The sequence below is a fragment of the Crocodylus siamensis genome, chromosome 1 (assembly GCF_052110815.1).
Source record: "Crocodylus siamensis isolate JL-2025a chromosome 1, ASM5211081v1, whole genome shotgun sequence".
NCBI lineage: Eukaryota > Metazoa > Chordata > Crocodylia > Crocodylidae > Crocodylus > Crocodylus siamensis.
The window spans coordinates 88,708,853-88,736,720 of NC_143395.1; the positions used below are offsets into that span (position 1 = coordinate 88,708,853).

Consider the following 27,868-nt stretch of genomic DNA (forward strand, 5'->3'; position numbering starts at 1 on the left):
GGAGTAGGGGGGAGAGGAGGTTTGCAACAAGAGCACACTGTTGACACATTCAGTGTATGATCTGCTGTAACCTCTAAGCCCTTCTATGCAGCACCGCAGCCGAGATGATCATTGCATGCTTTTGTGCATGTAATTATTTTGTTTCAAATGTCTCTTGTTCTCACTGAATATCATCTGATTAATTTTAGACCATTTTTCTGGTTTCTCTTAAGTCATTCTGGATCCTAGCTTGTCATCCTCTCCATTTTTCTGGACAGCAGGTCTTTCTGACTTTGGGCCTGGATTATTTTTAAGACTTTTTAACTGGCTTTTCAGCAGCTACACACAGAAAGGGGACATTTTGCAGACTAGAGATTTCCATCTTTCTGTATTAGAGATCTACATCTTCTGCGTACTACAGAGTCTGTTTTGTTCATCCCATATCAAAATAGCTACAGTGAATAGGTGACAAACTCACCCTGCTGCCCCCTGGTCTGGACCCAGATGCAGCATCAAACCAGGGATTAGGGTGTGGCAGTGGTGGGGGAGGGGGGTGGCCGGGTGAGCAGCTGTGGCAGGGACTAATGCAGCCATTGCTTGCCCACTGACACATGACATATTACCACTTGTTGTTTCGGCCCAATATGGAAGTGCAAGGATGAGAGAAAGCAAAAACGGAGTTGGCAACTGAGGAAAGATGCATAAAAAGAGTTTGTAATCTCTCAGCAAAAATATTCTAAACCATACAGATTTCTCAAAATTGTCACACAACATACCCATCTGTGCATAGTATGGGTAATTTATTATCTTTCAGAAAATTAAGTTAGAGCCCCTATTAGCTTTTTGAAATATCAGGGCACATTCCTTTTAACTGAGATGGATAGTAACATCATGGCTACATATCGTTCTTGAATTTCTGCCAAGGGTAGTGTTTTGAAGGTAGACTGCATGGATGCTGGTCAGGTTCAGAAACTGCAGCATAGCCCATTAAGCCCTCTATGTAGCCTCACAGTGGGCTCCCCTGAAAACCCTATTGCCTAGTTTTGCAACATAGTTCTGAGTGTGTTTGCTGGGTGTCTGACGTACCATTCTATACCACTCAGGCCATTCTGGCATGAATATGATTTCCCTAAAGGGACAGTCAATGTCATACACTGGCTAAAACAATTGAACAGAGGTTGGAGACAGTCGATTAATATGGGTTCCCTAAAGGGGTAGTCAGTGCCATACACTGGCTAAACTGTCTGAACAGTTTAGAGACAATCTGCAATATGCACAAAAATCCCTAGCACTCTACAGTTTTGGGAATATACTCTTTGTAATAGAAAGGCTTACCTCCAGTAAATCGATTTTCAACTTGTGGGGTCTGCAGATTATGTTTAAAGCAGTGGTCTGCAACCTGTCTAAGCACAAGATCACTTTTAGAATTAAAGTGCAAGCCAGGATCTACATGAACTGTGCCCCCTGCCTGCCCAACAGTAGACACATGTAGTGTCCTACCACTCCCAGGGCAGCTGCAGCGGGGCTCAGAGTTCAGAGATTAGTGCAGCAGCAGCCGCCTCCACCCCACACAGATTGGGGGGGGTATGTGCCCCCCAGGCCTCTGCCAGGGTGTATACAGCAGTGGGAGCCCACCTGCACCCTTGGACAAGCCACCTGGACTCCAATTGTCTCACCCCCCAGCCTGGCTAGGGCCGCACTCTATAGGGTTACCATATTTCTAGTACCAAAAAAGAGGACACCTGTGGGGGGGAGTACATGACTAGGGGGGCAGTGATGGGTCTGTGCCCTCCCTCTGCCCCTCACTTCCCCCCGCTGCAGCCCTGCCTCCCCAGCCCTCTGTTCATGCATTGTGCGCACGCATGCACCCATGCACGCACATGCAGACAGACAAACAATCTGTCTCTAACCTGAGAGCAGTTTGCTGGGGCCTGCTTAAAGATCACGTGACCCCGACAGCCATCCACCTTGCCCACTGCTCCCAGCTCTAAGCAGCCAGCCTGGGAAAGCAGAGGCAAAGCAAAAACCTGGACATTTGCTAGTATTTCAAAAACCTGCCTGGACATGAGGACAAGGGGCTAAAAAAGAGGACATGTTTGGGAAAACCAGGATGTATGATAACCCTACAAGTGTTCCCCCAGACTGAGATCAACTGTCAGAGACTCCGTGATCAACCAGTCAATCGCGATCTGCCAGTTGATGACTACTGCCAGTTGATGGTCTAAGAGGTCCACAAAATATGACTATGGTCGATCAAAAGTATGTGAATACCCACACTTCCAGGTCAAACGGGTCTACACCTTCATTCAAAATGTTTTAGCAGTCAAACTGCAGCATAGCCCATTAAGCCCTCTATGTAACCTCACAGCGGGCTCCCCTGAATAAAAAAAAAAAAGTTTGAAAATCATGTCTCTAGTATAAAACACTCCAACCCTAAACTAAACCACCATGAGGCACAGCAAATTACTAGATGATCTAAGTAAGAATGTGGGTTTTAGAATGCTTATAGGAGGTATCCTTTAAGCAGAAAGCTCTGGTTAACTATAGGCAATACGGTGCTTCCTTACAATGTAATTGCTTGGGAAATGTTTAACTGATCAGTGATCACAGTCAGTTAACAAACTCTCTTTCTAGGGGGTGACTTTATAAGAGCTTTGTCCTTTATTCTGTCTCCATTTGTTCTGAGAAGGACCTATGCCTACTGTCTGGACTGACAGACAAGATTTAGGCCCCAATTCAGCAAATTATTTAGGCTAAATACAGACTGATTCAGCCTCAACAAGCCTGAGGCTGAATCAGTTCAATCTTCACAGGCTAGTCTAAGCTGCATGGATTGAACCAGTAAGAAAGTGAATAGACATTCACTTTTGATTCCAGAAATGCAGCCATCACCCTGCATGGGTCCAGGCTAGAAGCTGGTGGGTCCTTGAGCAGACAGTTTGGACCAAGCCTAGCCTGCCCACCCTGTGGGGGGAGGCTTGCAGAGAAGGTGCAAAGCATCTTGGGATGCTTGGAGACACTGAGTTAGCTTGAATCTGGAGGGGATCTGGGACAGAAGTTCAATAAGCTGATTTATCCTAAATCAGTTAAGTCTGATACAGGGTTGTTGGTTGTAGCCGTGTTTTTTCCACCTATTTAGTTGGTCTAACAGAAGATATCGCATCTACACAAAGAACCTTGCCTTGAGTCTGATACTACATCCATCCATCTTAAAACAGTTTCAGCCAGTTTGGAAGCAGTTTATATGCGCTGAACTTATTTTGGGTTACAGATTTGAACTGGTTTCCTATCACTTATACTGGTTTCTGTGTAACTTCTGTCCCTAACCTTAAACAAGTATTTAACTTTATAACTTAGACTTTAGAGCATTCACAAATTTCATAGATTTCATAGACATTAGGGCTGGAAGGGACCTAGCAAGATCATTGGGTCCAGCCCCCTGCCCAAAGGGCAGGTAGTCACCAGGGATCAAATGATCCCAGCAAGTTAGGCATCCAAGTGTTTCTTAAGAGCATGTGTTTCTCACATTAACAAATAAGATATGTCCAGTAGTCTTACTAGTAAAACCTTATCTGTAAGAAGCAAACTTAAGAGGATGATTTGTATTGCTAGGAGAGCTATAAATGGTAAGTGTTAAGTCAAATTTATGCTGAAAACAGAAAACATTGAGCTACACTGCCTTGCTTATGGGATCCTGGTCTTCTCTGGAAAAAAAAAATCACAAATTCTCTGACAAAAAATGGCAAAGTCTCTGACAAAACCCCCAAAATTCATTACTAAAATTAAAAGCCCTGCACTGCTCTCTCACTGCAATACCTCCCCCAGCTGGTGCCCCTCACTGTCCCCACAACAGCCCCCAACCCTACTTGTGCATCTTACCCCTCACCCACAGTCCTTGCCTTGCCCCCCAGCACTGCTGGAGGGGGCCCTAGCTGCCAGGGCCCCAGATCTGCAGCTCCTTGCCCCCAGTAGCAGGTAGCTGCAGCAGAAGCAGCATGGAGCTGGCTCCCCCACTGCTGCTACCTGCTAAGGTGGGGGTGGGGCTGGCTCCTGGCTCCCCCCAGCCATGAACTGCAACCCCCCAGCCCTGCCAGAGGGGCTTCCAACCCTCTGCAAGCCCCACTTACCTCAAGCTCAGGAGAAGAGTGAGACTGAGCTGACCCAAGCAGAGCTGTGGCTGACTGGGAGTCTCAGGCCCTCCCCTCCCCCTCTGGGCAGGGCTGGGGTTTCCTGCACTGTTTGCAAACAGCTTTTGCATGCTGGAGCTCAACCAGCTTGCAGAGCTGTTTGCAAAAGCAGGGAATCCACAGGTTTCTCTGCTGACAAGAGAAATCTACGTTTTCTCTGATAAAAAGGGGAAATCTGTAGTTTTTTCTTTTTTTGCCTTGGGAAATCGAAAACCTGGATCCCTGCTTATAAAACCTTTCTGGCAAAGTCTAAAGAAGGAAGATCTTAGCATCTTAATTTTAAAGGACACTTGCTACTGGACTGTTCCCAAATATCAGTGCTGGGTATGTAGATAGATAAGGCAAACACAATAGTTTTATCAGCGGTGGTGAAATCAAGTATGTCCTTGTATTAGTTCCCTTTTTTCCCAAAAGTTGATCACATAAACAACAAGAATCTTTTCAGATGGAAACATAGTATTAGCCATAAAATTGCTTTACAAAGCAATGGGTAGGTAGTACAGATTAGTAGATGCAAAAAAGAACAATTATTATGCAGTGAGCTCTGGCTCTCAGAAAGATTTGTAATTTATAGCTTTTTTCATTGAATAATGTTAGTCAGTTGTCTTTTTTTCTGTCTCTAAAGAATAGTATTAATAAAATCTGTTAAGTGAATTATTTTTATAAACACTCATTACTCTTATTGAATATATTATAGTAAGTCTCTAAAAAACTAAATTTTCAAGTTTAAAATGAGTCCAGATTTAGTTTACAAAAATCTTGCTTCACAGAATGCAGATGAGAACTGTTCATGATATTGTTGCTTTCATGTCTCAGTTTTACTTGTTCAAAGAAAAATGCATGTTTTTTCCATTCCATAATAGTGACCTCTTGTGGTATAAATGTGTCTTTGTTTCATAAGGTTCTTTTTAAGTACTAAAGGAAGTGATATCTAAATGCAAGTAGCTTTTTGTATGGAGGGACAAAATAATTACTTATGAAATCATGAAGAGATACTGAGTTATTAATTGGAGAACATACTGATCTCATTAACAGTGTTTGGAGAAGGAGGCATTTTGGTTATTTGGTTATTTATCCTATAGTAGATTTTTTGTCTCTGTTTCTTTCAGTGATCAGATTAAAAAATGTGGCAGGGCTGCATCATGTCCAAGCAACGCTGACTGGGATAAATCAGGAAACCAAGAAGGTACAACATATGCCATTTTAAAATCTTTCACCTACTCATTTTTCTTTTTTATATATGCTGACTTGAAGAGTGAACAAATAAATCATCCAACTTAAATTTTTCCCAGGTTTTCTTGTCTTCACTCTCAGTGGGACAGTGGGGATTTTTAGTTGTTAAAAACATTGTGGATCTAAAAGGACAATATTGGAGAGTTAGTAACTTAATTTTCAGAGACATTAAATAGGACTTCCTGACATTTTGTCATTTACAAATGCTAATTTTTCTGTGTTTGGTATTGAGAATTTACCAGTGTTGTGTAAAGATTTTTAATACCTAGGACAGAGCCTCAGTTGTTTGAAATTGGTATACTCCTACTGAGGTTAATGGATCTATGCAAAGGATACAGCTCAGCTTTTTTCCTTTGTGGGTTCATTCATTGTGTTTATACAACAGATTCTTATTATAGTTAAGAATCTGATTGATAATCCTACAGCTGCTGCTTTGCTGTTAAAGTTATATATATTTTTAATTGATTATAAGTTTGGTCATGGAAAACAGTAGGTACCACCTGTGAGGTAATCAGCACCTACAGTTTTTGTTGGCTTCAAATGTACTTGACAGTGCTCAAGGTTTTATAGGAGATGGTCAGTGCTTTCTAGGTTCATGTTTTATATATGCACAGGTGTCTTAATGTTCACCATTAAAGATGCTGTGTGGATTACTAGGGCTTTCTTATTTGTAATGTAAATTTAAACATGTAATAACCTTTATCTTTACAAAAGAAACCTTTTTTTTCTGTGTTTAGGTAAAATACATGTTTGATCTTTAAATAGCTCTATATTGTGGAATACCAGTATAAATTCGGAAATACACTTCCTTCAATTTGTGTGCAAAAATATTAAAATGAGAGATCAGCATTTTCAAGTATGATTTTATCCGTACACTTTTAACCACAGTTTTTAAGAGAAGAGATAATGTATCTTAAGTTTGGTATATTTGTGGCCTGTGGGTATTCTGTAAAGAGGCTAAAAGATAATAAGGTAGGACTCAGCTTTTTAAAGCTTGGTGTTGCTAAGGCTCTGGTATTTATATGCTAAAAACAGCAACCAATAAGCATAGGCCTATTAATATAATTTTTTGTGACCAGAATGCAAAGCTGTGGTTGAGGCCTGTGAACCACTTGAGACAGTAGAATCTTCAGCATGCTGAACTTTTTGCTTTAAGTATCTGTTTCCTGTTGAATCATAATTTGCACAGTTGAAAGATGCAGGATCAACTGCAGTATTTTGACTCATTTTCACCAAGTTTCTAAAAACAAAACAAAACAAACCTTCCCAAGATTGCAAAGTGCAAAGCTTTTTTGTCACTATTTTTCAGAATCACAACATTAGATGCTTCTAATTTTGTTCTGGGATTTAGTATTACATATTACAAGCTGCATGTTCGAGGTTACAAAAATTTTCTTGGAAACACACAAAAAAAAAGTTGTGGCTATCACAATTGGTATATTTTTTTTGATGTACCTGAGTGATTTAAAAAATCTTTCTCTTCACTCTAATGAAAGCTGAATAGTCCAGTTTTAGGTTGACAGCATATTTTGGTTTTGTATGAACTTTGGCAAAAAATTACACAAATGGTAATCCTGTTCATTGAGATTTCTCAGGTGGATAAAGGTATGAGCGCACATGGTTGCTAGAAGGCCTTAGCATGACCTTAAGGCATGATATATGAGAATCGTAAAGGGAAAGCAGGCAATTTTATCTGTATGCAGATGCTGTGGTAGGAAGCAGAAATGTGAGCTTTTAACATTTCATCTGGGCTCCCTTACATTATCCAGAGCCGAGACTTCTTTCTCTGTTGCAAATTCTGGTGGAGAATTTTATTAAATAAACTGTTGATTGGTAGGAACCCAAGCAAGACTATCTGGTCATTTCATTTAGGAAATGTAAAAGGTCTGCAAAGGAAATAATTTTATAGAAATCCTACAAGACTTTTACTGTCCAGTCTTCTTCCCAGGGAGCATCAACTATTTTATATAATCTCTTGAAATAGATATTCTGGGTAGATTTTTCAATGGGTATATCTTAAAGAAAGTCACAGTTTACAAAGTATGGAAAAAATCTGGATTTTTAAAATGTATCAGAGATGAACTTTTATCCTTATTTCACCCCTCCAAATAATTCTTAACACACATGGTGACTTACTGTTCAAAAGACTGTTCTGAGGAAGAGATCTTAATTTTTATGTTTTCATTAGAGGGCACATTGTGTGTGTAAAATAATTGCTATGCTAAGACTTACATAGTGAAGGAGCTGGGCAAATTCTTATGCAAGTTTGCACCTAATGTTATCTTCTAATCGGTGTACTACTGTCTTAATTAAAGGTATACATATTCTAGCTTTCACAATTCTTTCCTTGTTATTCAGCAATCATGTATGAATTTTGTTCCCAGTCATTTATTTTAAAAAAGGAATGCTGAAAGTAATCTTATGTAAATGTTATTATACTAAGATTCAGTGATTAAATAAAGCTTACAGATGAAGTAAATGGGTTTAAAACATAGCTTAAATAATCTTTGAACACCATTCAGTAATATTCCAGAAGATTTGCAAGAGACAATGACCCACACTCCTTCTTGCTTGCAGTTTCTGACCATCATAGTGTAGGGAGGTTGCTGGGAGTGAGCTGATTTTTCAGATCTGTTTGATGGCAGCTCTAAGAGACTGTCCACCAGGTGAGAAAAGCAAAAGTGTACATCAGCATTCAAGCCACATCCTTTTCCATTCTCGCTGAACATTCCCTATTCAAGGGCCATTAGAAGGGAGAAATAGAAACCATCTCTATGCAACTGATCCAAAACCCATTGTTAAAAGAAAAGTTCCCATTGATTGCAGGTACTGTGCCAACTAAGGATTCTCATATACTAGCAGTGATCTGACCTGGTATGGAATCTGTTTGGTCATATTCCTCCAGAGAATGGATCAAATTTAAGAATATTTTATAATTATTACTATAAGGAGACAAAATACTGTTTGAAAAGTCTCAGATTTTTAAAATATACCATTAAAAGAATATGCTAAATATCTTGAACCTGAATAGTAAGAACTCATATGAACATTTTGTCTTCCCCAAATTGCCTCTTTCTCTTTTAATAAACATTCACTCTGAACCTTTCCTATTGTTGTGAAAGCAAACTGATCATTGCCTTCAAAAATACTACTGAGGGAGCTAGGAGTGAGTTCCTCACAAGTGCCTGAAGGGATTTGGGAGCATGATTTAAAATTACAGATTTGTATTTCTAAGCCCCTTAGGTGATTTTGAAAATCTCTCCCTCAGTTTTTCAGCAGACCAGAAAGTAGCTATACCATTAGAAAAGAACTGCTCCACTAATAAGCTAATAAGATTACTAATGATAACCAAAAACTTGCAGTGCTACTAAGCATCATTGGCTCAAAGACTTTTCAGATTATTCATTCCCTTGTATCCCTAGCCAAACCCTGTAACAAGTCATACCACAAGATCCTCAAATTGCTAAAAAATCACTTTTAGTGATTAGTTACACCAACTGCTGAAACTTCCTTAGCCTGGTGAAGGGGTTTTGAACCCGAAAGCTTGCTTAAAAATTGTTTTCCAGCTATTTCAGCTGGTCTAATAAAAGATATCAGATTCACCTAAAGAACTTTGTCTGCCTATGTCCTTAGACCAACACGACTACAACCTACACCCCTAAAAATCACTTTGCACTCCTATCTGAAACCATGCACCAGTTTCATTTCAAGTAACAAAATCAGTTGCCAGAGGAAGGAACTACTGCATAGATAGCAGACTTGTGTTAATTGTCTGAGAACTGTAATTTTGGTATCAGCCTTGAGTCTTTTAGAAATCATCCTGCATGTGGGGTTTGAGACAAAGCCCTACAATGCAGACTTCTTGCAAAGAATAATTTAATGTTTGCCATGGCTCTGTAAGAATTCCTTGCATGTGAAGCTACTTCATTCCATTCAAGGGTAATCTAAGCATCCAGTCAGCAGTGCCTATATGGTCAATTGCACAGTGGCGGGGCCATAGGGGCCCCTCCACCAATTAGCAGCAGGAGGCAAAAAACATAGCATATTTAAAACCATGGTTTTTCACCTCCCCCCCTCCCCCCCCATCAGGGATGAGCTGCAGAGCCCTTCCATCAATCAGCAGCAGGGGGACATGCGGGAGAAACTGCAAGATTAAAGGAGTTGCCGTACAGTGCACTTTTGGTGTGAATTCCGGTGGTCCTTCCCTATGAGGGCCAGCCTGTGTCATTTACATTGGATCTGAATCTGGCTCCAGTTTGACATGGTGCCTTCACCCTTCATCCAAAACTTTGATGCAAAGATTGGTTGACTTGCTTCTAAGGTATCTTATTCCACAAACTTAAATCCAACATGAGCTTCTCACATTGTACTGACCATGAAGCCAAGCACTGATATTTGATTATGTGCTGACTACAAGTGTACTATTAATAAGGCATTACAGAAATACCCATACCAGATTTCAGCAATAAACCAGCCCCTTACCACTTTTGCTAGAGGGAAGGTTTTTCCTAATTAGATTTGGCCCAAACATGTCAACAACTCTCTATGAATGATCAGACCACTGATGCACAGAAAATCATTATCCATAAGGGAGCCTTTTGAGCCAGTTGCTTACAATTTGGAATAAACATTGCACCAGGAGTTTTTCCAAAGGTTATGGATAACCAGTTTGAAGGTCGTAAGGGGATAATGCCATATTTTGATGATGTCCTCATTGGAGCAGGGTCCATGTCAGAATTAGTTTTCTGACTGTGAGAAGTGTTATACTGTATCTCCAATACTGGTCTGAAACTCAAGAAAGAGCAAATGTGCTTTTGGAGTAACCACTGTGGAGTTCCTGGGGTTCCAAGTAGATATAACCGGAATTCATCCAATAAATGCAAAGGTAGAAGCTATTCATAAGGCCCCAACACCTAAGAATAAGTCGAAACTGCAAGTGTTCCTGAGTCTGCTTAATTTCTACCATTCTTTCCCAGAAGGCTCAGTTGCTGAGCCTTTGCATTGTCTTGGATAAAGATGCTGCATGGAAATGGATTAAATGGCATAACCAGGCTTTCAATGATGTGAAGCAGTTGCTGTCATCTGACAGTATGCTTGTTCTTTATGATATGGAGAAAACACTTCTGCTTACTTGCAGTATTTCACCATATGGAGTGGGAGCTTTCCTTAACCACCTGCAGAAAAATGGTTGTAAAGATCCCATTGCCTACCTTTCATGAACTATGAATAAGACTGAGAGGAATTATGTCCAAATACATAGAGAAGCTCTTATAGTTGTAAGTGAGATTAAGAAATCCCATGACTGTATGGCCACAGATTCACAACTGTGGCAGATCATAAACTGTTGCTAGGGTTATTCGCCAAGAATGGACCAAGAATCATTTCACCACATATGCCTCGTTGGTCCTTATTTTAAATGCAAGTTACTATGAATTTCAACATCGCCATGGAATGTGAATAGCCAACGAAGACGCACTGAGTTGTATACCATTATCTTGTTCTGAATTCCCTGTTCCTTCGCTCTCTGAAGTTCTGATGCTAGAATCCTCCTCTCCAGGTAGATGCCATTGCTCTACCACACGACATCTGCACCATTCCATCTGTCAGCAAATGGCCAAACCAAACAGATGGCGCAAACTACTAGAGATGCCTTGAAGTAAATTGTTGATGGTGACTGGAACCAGCAATTAGCTAATTTCTTACACAGTAGGTTGTAACTCCAAGTGCTACTACAGGTCATGGCCCTGCAGAAGTGGAACTACTATTGCCAGCTGAAAGCTTGGTTGTATTGGCTCCACCAAGGTATGGCAGTTGAATACCAGATAAGGCAAGAAATCCAGTTTTCCAAGAAACCCTGATGTTTCACCTGTAAGAACCTTTGAATCAGATGAACCTGTGTACATCCAAAACTATGCAACGTGGCCACAGTGGATGCCTGCATCAGTCCTTGGAGCTACAGGGGCAGTATCATTTAAGGCCCAGACATCAGATGGAAAGACACTTTCCAGTCATGTTGACCACATGCGGGGTCAAGTCTCAGACAATGTGACCTCTGCAACACCAGAAAGCATTGCACCAGTAGTGGAAACAATTCTGGCGAGTGCAGCAGCTGCTGTTTCAGACCCATCAACACTTTCAGTTGCTGAAGCTACTTTAGAAGAGCCAAAGCAACCTACCTCTGTTGCCAGTGGAAAGTCTGTTACCTCTGAAGAGGGCTACACAAGACAGGTTACCATCCAGTCCAAATATTTACAGGATTACTGGACATTATTTAGTGGAGTGAGGTATTGTGTATTGAGCGTGTCTATGTAAGTTCTGTACTCTTATCTGCAGAGGGCAGTGCCCCAATCACATTATCTTGTTTTCCTGTTTATTGTTCTGCTTTTACTATATAGTATTAGGAAGTTTGTTGTTGTTCATAAAGATAGGCATCTATACATGTGCTCGGAGGGGGAGGGGGACATGGACTTTATTTAGAGCGGCTCAGAGTGCTGCTGCTAATTAAAGCACCTGGAGCGTCTTGTGTGTTGGTGTCCCTGTGCCCCCATGCTTCAAAATGATGGTGTTCCTCAAAGACCAGTCTTGGGACCCATCCTACTTGTCATTTTCATTAGTAACATCAGTGCATGAACTAGTGAATATTTATGCAATTTGCAGATAACACGAAGATGAGGGATATTGCTGGTATGGAGGAGATTCGATTATTTCACAGAAAGAATTAGAAAACCTTCTGGAGTGGAGCAGTAGAAATAGTATGGAGTTAAATATTGTAAAGTACAGAGTCATGCACTTAGGGGCTAAGTACTAGAACTTTGGCTGTAAGAGGGTGCAGTCGTGGACTGGAGGCAACAAAGAAAGAGAAGGACCCAGGTATACAGGTTGATTGTAGGACAACCATGCATCACCAGCGTGAAGCAGCCATAACAAGGTTAATGCAGTTGTACAGTGTATTAAGTGGGGCTTATTTAGTAGAGACAAGAGCAAATATCAGTAGACAGCTTTGGTAACTTTTGTTTAAGAAAGATTCAACTGGAACATATGCAAGGAAAGTTTACTAGGATAGGTAAGGAAATGGAGATGAAAATAAAAGGTTGGCTTGTTTAGCTCAGCAAAATGAAGGATGAGAGCAGATATGATTATGTTGTATAAATATTTGCACGGTAAATTTATCAGGGAGGGAGAACAGCTATTTAAGTTAAAGAACAATATTGATACAATATCTAATAGCTACCAATTGGTAATGAACACATTGAGTTTTGAGATTAAAATAAGCTTTGTAATTATTAGAGGAATTACTTGTTTTCAGGAGATCCTTGCAAAAATTAGTGCAGGTAAAGAATCTGAATACTGCAAGACAGAGATTGACAATTTAGGGAAGGGACAGCATAAAAGAACAGTGGTGTTCATGGATCAGTCGCCAAACAGTGTGATTTATGTTTTTAAATATTTGCTAGGGTTGAAAGGTAAGTCTATTTTTGCTCAGGAGGACAGGCAAGTGGCATGGAAGGACTGAAAACAGGGCACTGATAGAAAGTGAAAGGGAGCATTTTGAGCAGAGTCTTTGTTGGAAAGAGACCCATCTGTGAGAGAGGAAGCTTATTACAGTTTGATTCCTACTGTGTTCTGGAAAACATGACCGGGTATGAACAGGCTTTCATTTCCACTGCTAGAAATCTTTTCAGAGAAGGGAGCAGTATAGGTGTTCATTCTGGCTCCCCTGCTCTACACACTGTCCTCAGACTGAGGTAATGCCAGTTTGGGGAAGGTGTAGGAAGCGGTGACTGTTCCAGTCCTCCCATTCCTACGAGGGAGTGGAGTGGCAGGGAAAGACTTCCCATGCTTCTCCAAACTGGTGACACTCCTCCCAGTCATGGAGAAGTCAAGCAGCGCAGCCATTTGTTCTGGCAGGAGAGAATCTCTCACTTAAGAGAGATTCCATGTGTGAACCTGGAAATTTTTTCTCCCGGAGCAGGCGTTCTTCCTCCAGGAGAAAGTGAATGAATCTATGCGTGCATTTTCTACTAGGAGAGCAGTGATTCTCCTGGAAGGAACATAACCACTGTGCATGGCCTTTGTATGCATTCTTTTTAGATAGGCAGAATTCCATCAACGAAATACCTAACAATTTGTCCACCAGCAGAAACAACCCACAAAACCCAGAATATTGACTACCTATTTGAGCCTAAAACTACTGTCCCCTCAATTGAGTGATCGGATCAGATAAGTATAGTTAAGGCTACATAAAGCCTTTGTGTGAGTGTGTGTGTTGCGTTATTCCTAATCAAAATTACTCTGCCAGATTTTGTGCAGCAATCTGAAGAGTGAAATTTTTGAGTTAGGCTGAAAAAGTGTTCCTTTTTCATTCCTGCTTCAGAAATATATCTTTTTACTCAAAGAAGACCTGTGGCTATATTCATATAATAAGCTAGTTACATACTACATTTTTTTAGAAATTGAATGAATAGATATATATATTTTAAGGCCAGAAGAACCAATTATGACCATCTATCTTAATTTGCATAATACATGCAATAGAATTTCAACCAGTACCTCCTGTATCAGGTCTTGAACTTAAACATTATTATGTGTTGAAATTAAAGTTATACCTTTTAGAAAGATACAAAAAATAATTAATTTTGAGAGTTTTTTAAATAAAAATACATATTTGGGATGAAGTGGACTTTTCAGAAGCTAGTGAAATGCAGCATTATCATAGTTAACCTGATTAATAAAATATTTTTGAATTCAGATTCATGCTGCAGTTAAATCCTTCTAATGTATTCTCTTAAATGTACTTTGAAGGTTTGAAGGATGACTCAAAACTAAATGAATCAGAAGAGGAAGAAAACTACTGGAATGTAAAGATTTTACCAATTTTGCGTCAATTAGAGAGTGGTAAGTAAGGCTTCTTGGATAATTCAATAATAGTGAGTACATATTTTACAATATTTCTGAAATAGACGTTGGAACAGAAGAGTACTACGGGCATCTATTCTTATGAGTTAACAATCATTAGGTAAGTTATTCCTAAAGGTGTTCATATGTTCAGTAACTTACCAACATAAAAAAGACTTGTCGCAGAACTGCCCTAGGTCTAACCCCAAGAAACCCAAATGAGGTTCCTCTGTGTGACATAGGTCTATTGTCTGTGGTTATCTGAAGAGAAATATGCTGCAGTAGGCTCATTCTTTTACACATAGCCACAGTCCATGGCCCAGGCTGGAACTGGACTGTGAGGCTCCTTCCAGGCCAGAACCAGGGGCCAAGCAGCAGTGGCATCAGTGACAGTGGGGAGCATCAGTGGCCAGTAGACTGGTGGGTCAGATGGGTCTTCGCTGTGCATGGGATCCTGCCTGAGGGCTGTATGTTTGACACCTCTGGTTTATAGAGAACAGACAGAAGGTTAAGGGCCTGAATTAAGTTTACATAAGGGAGCAAATCAGAATTAAAGCTTCCACTGGAGTATGACTCAGAGTTGTAAATTTTGAATGTCTTGGAAAGCTTTGTAATGATCAGTAATGTTGATACAAAATAGTAGCTGAAAATGGGTTTGGAAGCCTTAACCTTGAATATTGTCACTTTTGCAGATAGAAGACAAGCTCTTAAAAATCTTAGTTTCCTTCCTTAATGGATTTTATTAAATAAAATCTTTTTCTTTGAGGTATATTCAGAAACCCTTGTTATGCTACACAGGCAGGTTACTGTACAGTATTGGATATAAAACACTGGAGAATCAGAATAATTTTTTTTGCAAACTTTGCACAGATGCTAATGACCACATGAAGAACAAGGGAATGGAAAATGAAGCACAGAATGCTTAATTGTTTCCTACGTACAGGATTAATTCTAGGAAGACTGCACACTTCATCAGCTGATTAACATGAAACATTGGTCAGAAAGCTTGAAAACTGCAGCCTAATTCCATCTCTCCTTGCTGGAATTAGAGGGACTTCATTTAAATCAGTTAATTAGAAAGATGCAGAGGGTAGGATGAAAATACAATACGAGCTAAAGATGGAGTGGAACCTATATTCTCATGTGGTGGAGCAAGGACAAGGGCACATTTTGTATTTTCTTAATTTTTAACTTCAAAATTTTAAACATAGTATCTAACTTTTCCTTTTTAAAAAATTATTCTTTAGTCTGTTTCCACCAGTCAATTGAATACACTGCTACAAACCATTGATAATAACAGTCTTGCTATTTCTTGACTATTCATGTTGATTAAAGCTAGAATAACGGAATCAACCCCTTCTGCAGCTGCATGATGTACTTCCTTTATTTGGGCTCTTCACTGCACAATTACAGTATTTATTTGTACGCCAATATTGGAATTCCATCATTTTAATTCCATGAGTGGATCTGTTGGTAATGCTACAGTGTTTACTGTTGTAGGCAGCCATGTATTTTAAATTCTTTCAGCTAATCTTACACAAATTTATTGAAGAAACATGTTTGGTTCTGCATGTTAATTCTAATATAGTAAAAGCCTTACCACTTTCGTCTGTCTGTCCGTATGTGCAGCCTAGAGCCTTAGGACAGACAGGCAGAGGTGGGGGCTGAGGCAGGCAGGGCCAGGCTGTTCTTCCCACTGTGGGGACCGGCCATGCAGGGTCACACACCATGCCACACTCCCCACCCCCCACGTGCCAGGAGTACCAAAACACAGGCGCAGGTCACATGGCTGCAGGGTGCTGCGTAGGGACTGCTCATGAGGGGCAACACCTGCCTACATGCTGCAGCCGCTGGGCGCTATCTGCATCCCCCTGCCCACTTCTCTCAAGGCTGCCTGCAGCTGTGCACCCCCCACACACACACCATGCCTCCCCTGTGGCCCACAGCAGAGGGGGGGGCATGGCATGTGGCTGCAGGGTGCCGTGCAGGGAGCAGGTATGGGGGGTGTGCCCCTTCCCCATACAGCACCCTGCAGCTGTACACCATGTGTGCCCCGCCATCCACAACTGACAGGTACTCTGGCACTGGGGCAGGGGTGTGGCACGCGGCCTCGAGATGCCACGAGGACAATGGGCAGTGCCCACTGGCTGCAGCATGTGGCTGCAGGGCAGGGCACGCCCCCCTGCCTGCACCCTGTGGTCACACCCTCCCGCATAGGGGGAGCCTGCCTGAGCACACGGCCGCAGGGTGCTGTGCAGGAAGCCAGTGAGGGGAGCGTACCTCGTGGAGGGTGTGGCATGTGGGTGGATGTGCATGGATGGGTGTGTGTCAGGTGTGGGGGGGTGCATGGGGCCGGACACAGAGCAGTGAGGGGGTTGCATGTGGCTGGATTCAGAGTGGTGGCAATGCATGTCAGTGTGTGGTGGCACTCTGTCCCTGCTGCCCGCCCATCAGTCTTGATGGGCACTTTGCTAGTATATTAATAAACAAGCTCTTTTTCAGAGTATATATTTCTAGAAAACAATTTGTTTGAAAGAAATCTGATTTTAATTCTGAAGTTATCAGCCGAGTTCCTGTGATTGGCATTCTGTTTTCAGATTATTGTTATGTGATCAAAAAAAATACTGCTTTACTCACTAAGGGCAAATATAGGCATTTGTACAAAAAACAGTTGCTGGGGGGTAAGCAAAAGAAAATGTGGATTTTTTTTCTCTGAGCTTCGTGACATGCAGTGAAATGCAACTATTGTTGAGCTATAACTTCCATTTTCACTTCTGTGACACTCCTGCTCCCCTGGCAGAAGTGGGAGTAAGTTGATGGCCTTGTCTCATCTCATGTCACAAGTGGACAGCTACCCACAAGATAGATATTGTTGCCACAATTGTTACTGGTTGTCTCAAGAGGGAGACCAAAGAGATAATCTTATGTCGTTACTTACCTAGACTAAAGTTGAAATGTATTGATGCAGCGCTGATACTGCAAGAGATGTTCCCATTTTGAGGGCAAAAGAGTGTATTTATTTAAATCAGAAAGTGGAAAGCCTCAATTTAGTTAATTGATTTTAATTGACTTCTTTGACTGTACTTCAGTTACTTTCTTTAAAAAAAGGTGTATTTTCATTGTTTGGTTAAACTATTAAAGCATCCTGATGACAATTAAATAGATATGGTACATACCCTAGACTTCATGAATCTTTTTCATGTGCAGGAGGGTACACTGTAACGATACATTTATTTAAATAATTACATATATAGCTTAATATTGGCAGATTCATACTAATTTTAAATTTTAATATATTAAAAAAATACTGAATGAGATATTGCTTATTTACCAGACAGTTAATTTCTATTCGTGATTAATGTGTTTGCTTGACACCAGGATAGTAAGTGGACTTTAACTACATGCACAAAACAGCATATAGCATAATTTTTATTAAACAGAACAGATTTTAAATGTTTTAGATGCATAAACTTCTGCGTACCTTTTTAAACAGAACTTAACACAGTTCAAATAGGGAGAAGCTATAAAATAGAAGCATGAGACCACGAAGGCAGGCTTAGTGTACGATGCCACCGAGGTACATAATGCTGTCTCCTGTAATCAGAGGGTGATCTACGGTACCTGTAATTACTTCCCTATCTTTTGCACCCGATAGTACATCTGCCTGCAACATTAGTCCTTTACTATAGTATAAAGCCTAGTGTGTATTATTTGATCTTGAAAGGTACCTGTTTTTCCTCTGATTCATTCTTTATAGAGAAAAAGCACGCAACCTGTAACCCAATTTTTGATAGTCTTACAATTTCAGCATGTATCTTTTCATTTAAATGTTTTAAGAAATGTTAAACGTAACCATATTTTATATTAAATTCAAATTTCTTCTTAGACTTATTAAAATTACTATAATCTGAACATAATCAGTGGTTTTATTTATTTTTAATCATAATTTTTTATTGTCTGGTGGCTAAGTAAAGTTCTCATGCATTTTCTTTGCCAGTCAAGCACCTCTCCCAAATACTAAATTCATTGTAATAAAAAACAAACAAAAATTAAAATCTTAGTTTGTGTGACTAATGAGGATTTTTGAAGTTATTTAGCAAATAAAATATACAAGTCACCCCTTTATTTTTAAAAATATTGACAATCACCTACCCATCCAGTATGTTTACATAGGATAGTTTGGCAAGCGTCAAATATAGCATGATATTTCTTTAAAATTCTTTATAATTCTCTAGTAATATAGATTTGTTTGAGCTACCTGCTGTCCACATGGGTATTACAGTAGTATGTCCGTGTTGAGAAATGCAGTATATACTCACAATGGCAGTATCTCAGGTAAGCTTATAGTATACTTTATGTACCTTACTGATGTAGCCTTAAAAAAAAAAACAAACAAAATGATGTAGCCTTCAAGCCAAAAAGCAAAACAAAACAAAAGAAAACCAGTAATTCAGACACAAAATATTTAATTTTTAGAGAATAGATGTGGCCTTTTATTCTTTTTTATAAATGTGTATTTGTGTTCTTTTGAGGGTGTAGATTTTTTGGTACAATGCAGGTTTTCTTTTTTGTTATTTTATAAACAAAGATCTATTTGAGTGCATTTTGAACCTCTTTTGTGTGTTCAGGATCTTGCGTATAAATTCAGACTTGAACCCTTAACAGCAGCTGGCATAGGATGTCCTTTGGGGTGGATTTGTAGCTAGAATAATGCTCCTAAGCTTTATTTATTTAGTTAGTTAGTTAGTTTTTGCCTGTAACATTTGGCAGAGCTCTTCAGTGAATCCATCCAGATTCTCCAAGGTTTATACCCGGTATCTGGTTAGTCTAATTATTAAAAGTAAAAAAAGTTTCATTTTTGTCTTCTCTTTAAAGACGACGAGGTAAATGGATGTCATTGTTGGCTCTATGAATCGCTTGGCTTAACAGGAGCTACTGTTTTTAAACCAACAACAACATCAAAATATGTTTTGTGGTACAGCCAATGCTATCAATACTTTTATTAACAGGCCAGAATCCTAAGAAATTTATTGGAAGATTTATTTTTTTATGCCATTATGCAAACTTTTATCTGTATTTTGTCTATAATGGTTAACTTTTACTTTCTCCACCCAAATAGAAGACAATATAGAAAAGCTCTGCCTTGCCTGTAGCAGTCTCCAGCAAGCCTTGGAAGAAGGGCATATGCTAGGAAAGAGATTTAAAAGAAGAACTGTGCTTCTGAAGACATTATATAAACTGGTTGATATTGGTTCAGACCCACTTTGCCTGAAATTGGCAAAAATTATTCTGGCTGTAAGTTGTTGTTTTTTTTAAATACTAGTTTGTAACATATTAGAATGCAATAATTAACATACCGTATCTGTGAATCTTTTTTTTTAATCAAATGTTGCATTCTTTACTCGAGTATTAGTAGCCTTCAATCTGCTAAGAACCAAAGACTAAACCTAAAAAATAAGTTACATTTTTAATAATATTTGATTAAAGTGCTTTTATCTGAGGATGCAAAGTGATTTTAAGAGCAAGTAAATAAAATTGTTCCCATATGGGGGCACTGAAGTACTCAGAGAGATTAAGTTATTTGTCAGAGGCCAGTTCATTTAGTCAGTGACAGATCCAGGAATCATATCTCATTCTCTTATTATGTAGTATTTATTTATTTAAAAATTATTCAGGGACCCCAACTGAGGTGGGAGCCCTATTATGTTATGCTCAAAATGGACACATGGGCATGAAGAAAAATATACTTGGACTGTCTTGTAAAAGGAGCAGGAAATGATGCTAAGGAGCATGCAACAAGTGTTACATGTGCATGAGCTTTTAGTGATACAAGTGAGCTAAATCGCCCCAGCTTTAAATACGGATGAAGCTGGGTTAAATTTAGAATAGTTTTGCTACATTTCATAAAATCATAGAAAAGCAGGGTGGCTGGAAGGCCCCCTTACATATGATCCCTAACTGAATGATCCTGTGTAAATCCATTGTTTAACCTAACAGCAAAACTACACGGTCAATCCTGATACAGCCACAAGACATAAGCATCCTAATTTGCTACAGAGAAAGCAGAGGGGACCACAATGGCTAATATTTTGCTGCTTCAGAGGTTGTTAAAAAGTGTTTGAGACATCCAAGAGGGACACATCTCCATTACAGAAGAAGGCAAAACCTCCATAGCAGTCTGACATGGGGAAAAAATCCTTCCTGACTCCAAGTATGGCAGTTGGAGGGGTAAGACCGTCTAACCAGAAACTTTAAGTCCCAGAAGAAGCATTGGTTCACCCCAGTCAAAATCCCCAGCCTTGGCTCTAGTCAACAGCCAGTGGTTCTTGAGGAAGTTAACCCAACTCGCACCCCTCACTTATAGTGGCAGAAGGAGAAAAAAAAATCCTTCCTGGCCCCTTTTGACAACCAGCAAAGCCCAGAAGCATGGGAGAATACCTATAGTGGAATACAGGCATAGGCTTTCCAAATCTACCTATACTAGTGCTTATCTAACCTCTTCTTGAACACATCCAGTGGTGGACAGTCCACAACTTCCCTAGGCAGTCTATTCCACTGCTTCACTGTTCTAACTGTGAAGAAGTCTTTCCCAATACCCAACCTAAACGTATTTTGCTGCAGCTCCAAGCCATTGGTCCGCATTTTGCTCTCTGCAGCAAGAAAGAAAAGATGTTTTCCCTCCTTCTTTAGGAAAGCTCTTTGGATATTTGAAGACTGCTATCATGTCCATTCCTAGGCTCCTTTTCTGCAAGCTAAAAATGCCTATTTCCTTCTAGCTTTTCTCATTCAACTTGCCTTGCAAGCCTTTTTATCATTTTTTGTCACCTACCTCTGGGACCCTCTCTAACTTCCCTCTGTCCTTTTTGAAATGTGAATCCCAAAACTGTATACAGTCATCTAGATGAGCTCTAACCAATACTGAGTAGTTGAGGCCTAGCTTGTTCTGAATAGAAAGGCACTATCACCTTTTGTGTCTTGTACCTAATGCTTCTTTTGTTGCATCCCAAAACTGCATTCACCTTTTGTGACAATGCAGATTGCTGGACTATTAAGGCTCCCAGGCCCTTTTCTATAGTCTTACCATCCAGCCAGGTGCCACCCATTTTGTATTTATTTTATATTATTCTTCATGAGCTGTAGCAAGTTGCATTTATCAGCCTTGAATTTCATCCTGTGAGCTCCAGCCCAGCTTTCCAAACTGTCAAGATCCTGTAAATTGCAGTGTCATCCTCCAGTGTGTTTGCAGTCCTTCCCACTTCTGTGTCATCTGCAACTTACTCATAGATTGTAAGGCGAAGGGACTGGAAGATCACTGGGTCCAGCACCCTGCACCAGGTAGGAAGAATGACAGGTGGGGTCAGGTGACCCCAGCATGATGACTGTCCAGTTTCCTCTTGAAGATTTCCAGGGTAGGCGATTGTGCCACCTCTGGAAGGAGCTTATTCCACTGTCTGGGCACCCTAACTGCAAAGAAGTTTTTCCTAATGTTGACCCTGAAATTGTCGTTCAGGAGTTTGTGGCTATTACTCTTGGTTTTCCCCAAGAGCACCCTGGTGAACAGTTGTTCACTGAGCCCCTGATATGTTCCCCTGACGTAGCAGTAAGCTGCTACCAAATCCCCTCTCAGCTTTCTCTTAGGCTGAAGAGTCCCAGGTCCCTCAGCCTTTCCTCATGTGGCTTGCTGTGCAAGCCTCTAATCATATGGGTGGCCCTTCTCTGGACTGTCTCAAGTTTTACCATGTCCTTGTTAAAGGGCAGCTCCCAGAACTAGATGCAGTACTCCAGTTGGGGTCTCACCAGTGCCGAGTAGAGTGGAAGAATCACCTCCTTCGTCTTTTTGGAAATGCATCCAGAGTATTATTTTCCCTGCTGGCAAGAGTCACACTGCAGGCTCATATTCATGCTGTGGTCTGTTACTGCCCCCAGGTCTCTTTCATTTGTAGTGCTGGTCAGGTTGGTGTTGCCAAGCCTGTAGTTGTTGCTCAACTTTGCTGAAGAAACTCCCAATTCCAACATTAATAAATCACGTTGGACAATGCTGGGCCCAGGATAACCCTATGGGATTCTATTTGAAACTTCCTACCATTGTGACATGGATCCATTTGGAATTACACTTTGCTTGTAGCTATTGAGACAGTTGTCTATCTACGTACCTGGCAGTAGTTTTGCCTAGCTCACATTTTCCAATTTGTTTATGAGATGGTCACATGGGACTTTGTCAGAACCCTTGCTGAAGTCCCACAGTTTGATAAATATTATTGTCAGGGCCTCTGAGATGTAAATACTATACTGCTATATCCATAGCATTCTCTTCATGCACCCAAGTAGTTACTTCATTAAAGAAGTACTGTTACTGTACAGTTTTCCATATTGAGATTTTAGATTTTTTGAATTTTGTACGCCTGATTCTGTTCCAGTGAAGTAATGCTTGTTTAGCATGGGTTTTTTTCATCTTAAATCCATTCTGGCTGCTTGTAGAAGAATCTTCCTTTCCCTACAATAGCCCAGACTTTGTCATCTCGGTGTTTGTAAATGGAGTTCTTTAGGGTATGTTTTAGTAAGTTCCTGAGTACTAAGGTGAGGTTAACCAGTCTGCAGTTCCCTGGGTCCTCCTTTTTTCCCTTTTTAAAGTGGGGTACTATGTTTGTCCTTTTCCAGTCCCTTGGTACTTTGCCCATCTCCGACAATTTTATAAATATTATTGTCAGGGGCCCTGAGATGACCTCTCTCAGTTCCTTCAGTATTGTCAAGGGCCCTGAGATGAAGCTCATCAGGCTGTGCTGACTTGAATTTATTCAGACCCATCAAAAGCTCTGTTTCTTTTATTATCTCATCCCTCAGCTTGCCCCCTTCTGTAGCCAAATAAACTTTATTAGGTGTCTGGCTGCAGCTCAAGTTTTTTGTTTCATTACAGGCTCCTGCACAGGTAACTAATAACTGCAGTACAGTCCAGAGCACAGTGGCTCCCCCTCTCCTTTGAAACCTCTCCAAGTGTACCTTTGAGAGATGGTCTCTGCACCAGACAGTTTACAGTCTAAATAGACAAGACAAAGGGCATGGGAATGCAAATATAATCTTGGTTGTTATACTAAGGAGGGTTGGAGGAATCGAGGTCAAAAATCATAAAGGATACTTGGATCCAGAGTGAAATTAACAAACCTGAAATATGCATCTAAGATCTCTGTAGTTTAGGTCAGAAAGCTTAGGTGCCTAGGATTGGGATTTACAACATTCACTATGCTGAGTTTGGGGAGCAACACCTGAATTAGCCAGTAGGAAGCATAGAAGCAGAGGTATGTTCTGAAATCTTTCGTCCTCTCAAATTTGCTCAGGCCTGGCCATACTTCCCCTCAGCTCAGCATTGTGGAAGGGAAGAGTTTCTCTACCCTCCCCCCCCACCCCAGCTTCTAGCCTGAGCCACTACAGGTGTGCGCCAGCATTTCTTCAGTCCAGAGGGGATGTCTGTACATTTACAAACCAGTTCAGCCTAGCCAGGTTAAACTAACCTGCAAAGATTGAATCAATTTAGGCCCAGGCTCTTTGAATGGCTGTCCCAAGCCCTGATTTTCAGGCCAGCCAAGATGGCAGCACCATAGGCACATAGAGCAAAATAACTTTAGGTGCCTAAGTCCATTGTACCCAGAAAACATGGGTGGTTAGGGGTTCTCTGATACCAAAATGGGTTAGAAAGGTTTTTTGTGATGCTTATCCAAAAAATTAAGTGACTTGTCCAAGATGGTACAGGCTGCGACAGGAATGAGAGTTGAACTCTTATTTTCCAGTTCCCAGTTTTACTTGGACTTTAGCTTACGAAAATTAGTTGTTCACAGAGTTTTACACCAAAGCTGGGATTTAGTCTAAACATAATTAGGAAGTAAATAAATGTTGAGGTATTCACACAACTCAAACTAGAGTACCTGGTGAACATTGTGGTAACTTAGTGATCCTTGTGATCCCATGAGTTCCAAAGGTAATTCTGTAATTCTCACCCTCTTTATTTGTGCTAATGTCATTACTGATGGAATGAATCCTCCAGTGGACCAAGCATGATGCATGCAGCAGCATGTCAGTACTCCTAGGACACTCTGCATTTTACACACTTGAGCAGCAGAGTGGTACTCCTCCTAATCATCTCTGCTACTTGCTGTTGGGTTGGAAGGCAGCATTGAAATGTTTTAAGAGATATAATTAAAATGCCTTAGAAGTATTTCAGAAAACAGTATAACTGAAATAAAAAACCTGGATTATTTTTTTTTTTTTGCATTTTGCAACAAATAGGCAATTGAGGAAAATATTTAGTATTAATTTTTTTTTTTTAGCAAATTAATTAACTTTACTATATCCCATACCTTTCACAACAAAAGACTTCTACTAAGCTGTTAACCACAACTTTTAATTCATATAATTTAAAATAAATAGTTCAGTAAACTTATCTATTTCATCATTTAATTCAGTGGTGTTGTAACTGGCGACCTTAATTGTAATATGCCAAGTTTTCTTCATTTTGTCACTATATTCAGTCTCTGACTGTGGACAGATATTACATTTGTGTTGCTATGGAAGTTGAGCATACAGACATGCATATCCTAGATAGTGCTACAGAATGGCAGAAGCACCACAAACATGTTTCTGGATTAAACAAGTACTTCACCTTAGTTCTGTGTTTGGTAGCACCACTGGTAACGTCTCCAGTGCACCATAGCAATGAAGGGAGTCTCTCAGTCCTCCTCTTTGCCATAGTGCTCCGCTATTCCTGTGGGAGGAAGCAAGCAGAACTGCAGAGCTGAGCAACCATGTTTTGCCCTTGGGCTGGAGAGCATGCAGAATGCCTTTGCAGCAAGCAGCTGAGGGCTTCAGTGTTTAGCCATGTCTGGCATTGCTACATTTCTGTAGCACTTCAAAGTGCTGCAACATTTGTAGCACTATAGATGCTCCTCTGCCTATGGCCTCTCTAAGGAATTGTGTACATGAAAATGTTACGGAAGATGTTGATAGATAAAACTGTTGTTTTATTAATGTTAGTATCAGTATATGCCTTCAAATCTTAGAGGTAGCAGTGAGGTAAGCATCAGATTTATTAAGAGATTTCTTTTAACTGTATTTTGACAAAATTTATTTTTCATAAGGCAGTGGTGTGGCATTAATATTACTGATAAGATGTAAAATCCACAGCTAAGACTGTACTTTGACCTTCCTACTTAGCTCATTTCCTGATAGAGTTTTTAGTGATCACATTGTTTTTACTTCAATTTTCATGTATCTTTTAACTTGGAGATAAAAATAAAAGATGTTCATGTTTTTGGTTGTAGTGCAGAATTTAAGAAATGTATTATTTTGTCTTATTTGATTATCCAACATAACTCCTCTTATATTTTTGTTGTGTGGCTGCTAATGAATAAACAAGTAACCCTACTCAAGGGAAGAATCATATTAGGAATTATTGTTTTATACTGTAAGAATGATTTTTAAAAACCTACAAAATAGTAGTATGCAGTCCTTTTACAGTTCTACATATACAATTTTTAAGGGTTTTTTTTTTTTACAGTTTTACATATTAAGATTTTAGAATCTTTGAATTCTGTAAGCCCGATTCTGTTCCAGTGAAGTAATAGCAAAACCTATACTCGATTCAGAACCAGAACAGGCCCAGTAACTAGTTGTTGGTGCTTTTCTTGGGACTTCTGAAGTACAGGATTACCATATACCCAACTTTTAAAATAATATGGGAAATTTTCATTTTCACAAAAATATAATTGTAATTTTTGTTTCATCTCTTTCTCTCTGTAGATGAAAGTGAGTGGAAAGAATATGCTTAGTGTGTGCAAACTTGCATTTAAAATTTGCAGAAATGAAAAAAATGATTTTCTTATCCAAAATGACAAACTATTGGGTATGTATTCTGTTTTACATGCGCTAAAATAAATTTTAAGTGCTGAAATAGTAAAATTGTTTGTCCTTCACATTCTGTAGAAAAATTCTGATAGTTAAATTTGTGCCAAAACTGAATTCCACACTTTAAAAATATACGCAGTGTAGAAATGATGGACAAGTGAGAGAGTGGTGTTCAATCCTATTTTTAATTTATTTCCTTTTCAGTCAAACTTTATTACATGGCTTACTAATTTAGGCCTGAATATCTCAAGTACTTAATAGATGTGCTTAAGTAAAGAGTTTGACTAGTCCCATTGAAGTAAATGGGACTACTTGCATCCTTAAATTTAAGCACGTTCGTAGAAATGGAGTCTTAGGCCAGATAATTGTACCAGGTACAAAGCAAATGCAAAAGGCCTTTTGAGAGAGAAACTTCAACAACGATTTCAGAAATCAAATGTACTCCTTCCAGGGAGATGAGGACCATAAGAAAATCTAGGTAGGTACATTGAAAATGTCTATATAAACAACATCATTTTCTCTTCAATCCTGTCTTCCCATGGTTTTCTTCACTAATTTTTAAGTGGGATTTTGATGGAAAGGGTTTTTATGACACTAACATGTAGATAGAAAAAAGGAAAAGTTTCCTTATGGTTAAAGTAATTGCTTATTAAATGTTTTACTTGAGTACAGATTATTATTAGTATTAAAGAAAATACCTGATTTTTTTTTCAATCAGACAAAACATGAGAAAATTGATTTTTTCATCATAAAATATAAATTTGTTGAAATTGAAACATTCTGTGGAATTGTACCAGTTTTTAGAAATCTTTACCTGGGAAAGGTTCTCCAGGTCCAGAATAAAATTTCTGATCAGAAAGGAAGCTCTTACCCTAGGACAGTGGTTATCAAACTTGTTAAACTCAAGGCATTCCAAACAAAATACCGGCTCTTCATTTTCACATATTTTTTGATTGTGGAAAAAATAGAACAATTCTTCTGTTGCAAAAAACTCAAAATATTTTTGACACTGTAGATTCATGTGTCTCAGTTTATCTTGTGAATCACATGGGTGTTTGTACACCTAACAGTGCTATAATATTGCATGACACCCTCTTCATCCTTAAAAGCATCTCATGACACTGAGACGCCACAGCGATGACACTGGGTACCACAGTGCCCTCCTTCCTGGTTGAAAATTGCTGCTGTAGGGTAACCAAGTGTTTGGGACACTTCCATAGGGTATAGGACACACAGCTATAAATTCCTGCTGTGTTGATTCAGAACGTGGATTGAACCTGAGTCATCTTTATCCTGTGTGAATGTCCTAATCATTGGGCTATAGGGGCAGAGTCCCTTTCTTGTACTCTGTGTATTTAACTATTGATTCATAAAAGGAAACTTCAGCAAGAAGGGGAAACTGGGATAGAAAACAGTCTGCTGAGTAGATTACTCACGTTAGAGGCAGGAGACTGAGTTTCAAGGTCCTGCTCTGATTTAGCTAGGTCTCTTGCATCCCAGATAATCCTCCTGACCACTAGGCAGTTGTAAGATCTTCGGTTCATTCTAATGTGGAGCAAGAAATGTTTAAAATGGGATGGGAAAATTGTTTCTCTTCTATTTGAACTGAAAGTGACTAAAGAAACAAAAGTCAGTATTAGTTTCTTTTTAACAGGTCAAGAAAATAAAGTTCAACAACTGAC

The 27,868-nt window shown here is 39.7% G+C and overlaps 1 protein-coding gene across 1 annotated transcript in view; it reads left to right on the forward strand.

Annotated features, from left to right (window-relative positions):
* The window catches only part of ARMC2 (armadillo repeat containing 2), a 130,146-nt gene that overhangs the window by 29,042 nt on the left and 73,236 nt on the right, over positions 1–27,868 (forward strand). The window contains 4 exon segments of the mRNA XM_090031771.1: positions 5,276–5,352; positions 14,202–14,294; positions 19,414–19,589; positions 26,082–26,184. Coding sequence (XP_089887897.1) covers positions 5,276–5,352; positions 14,202–14,294; positions 19,414–19,589; positions 26,082–26,184 — 449 coding nt within the window.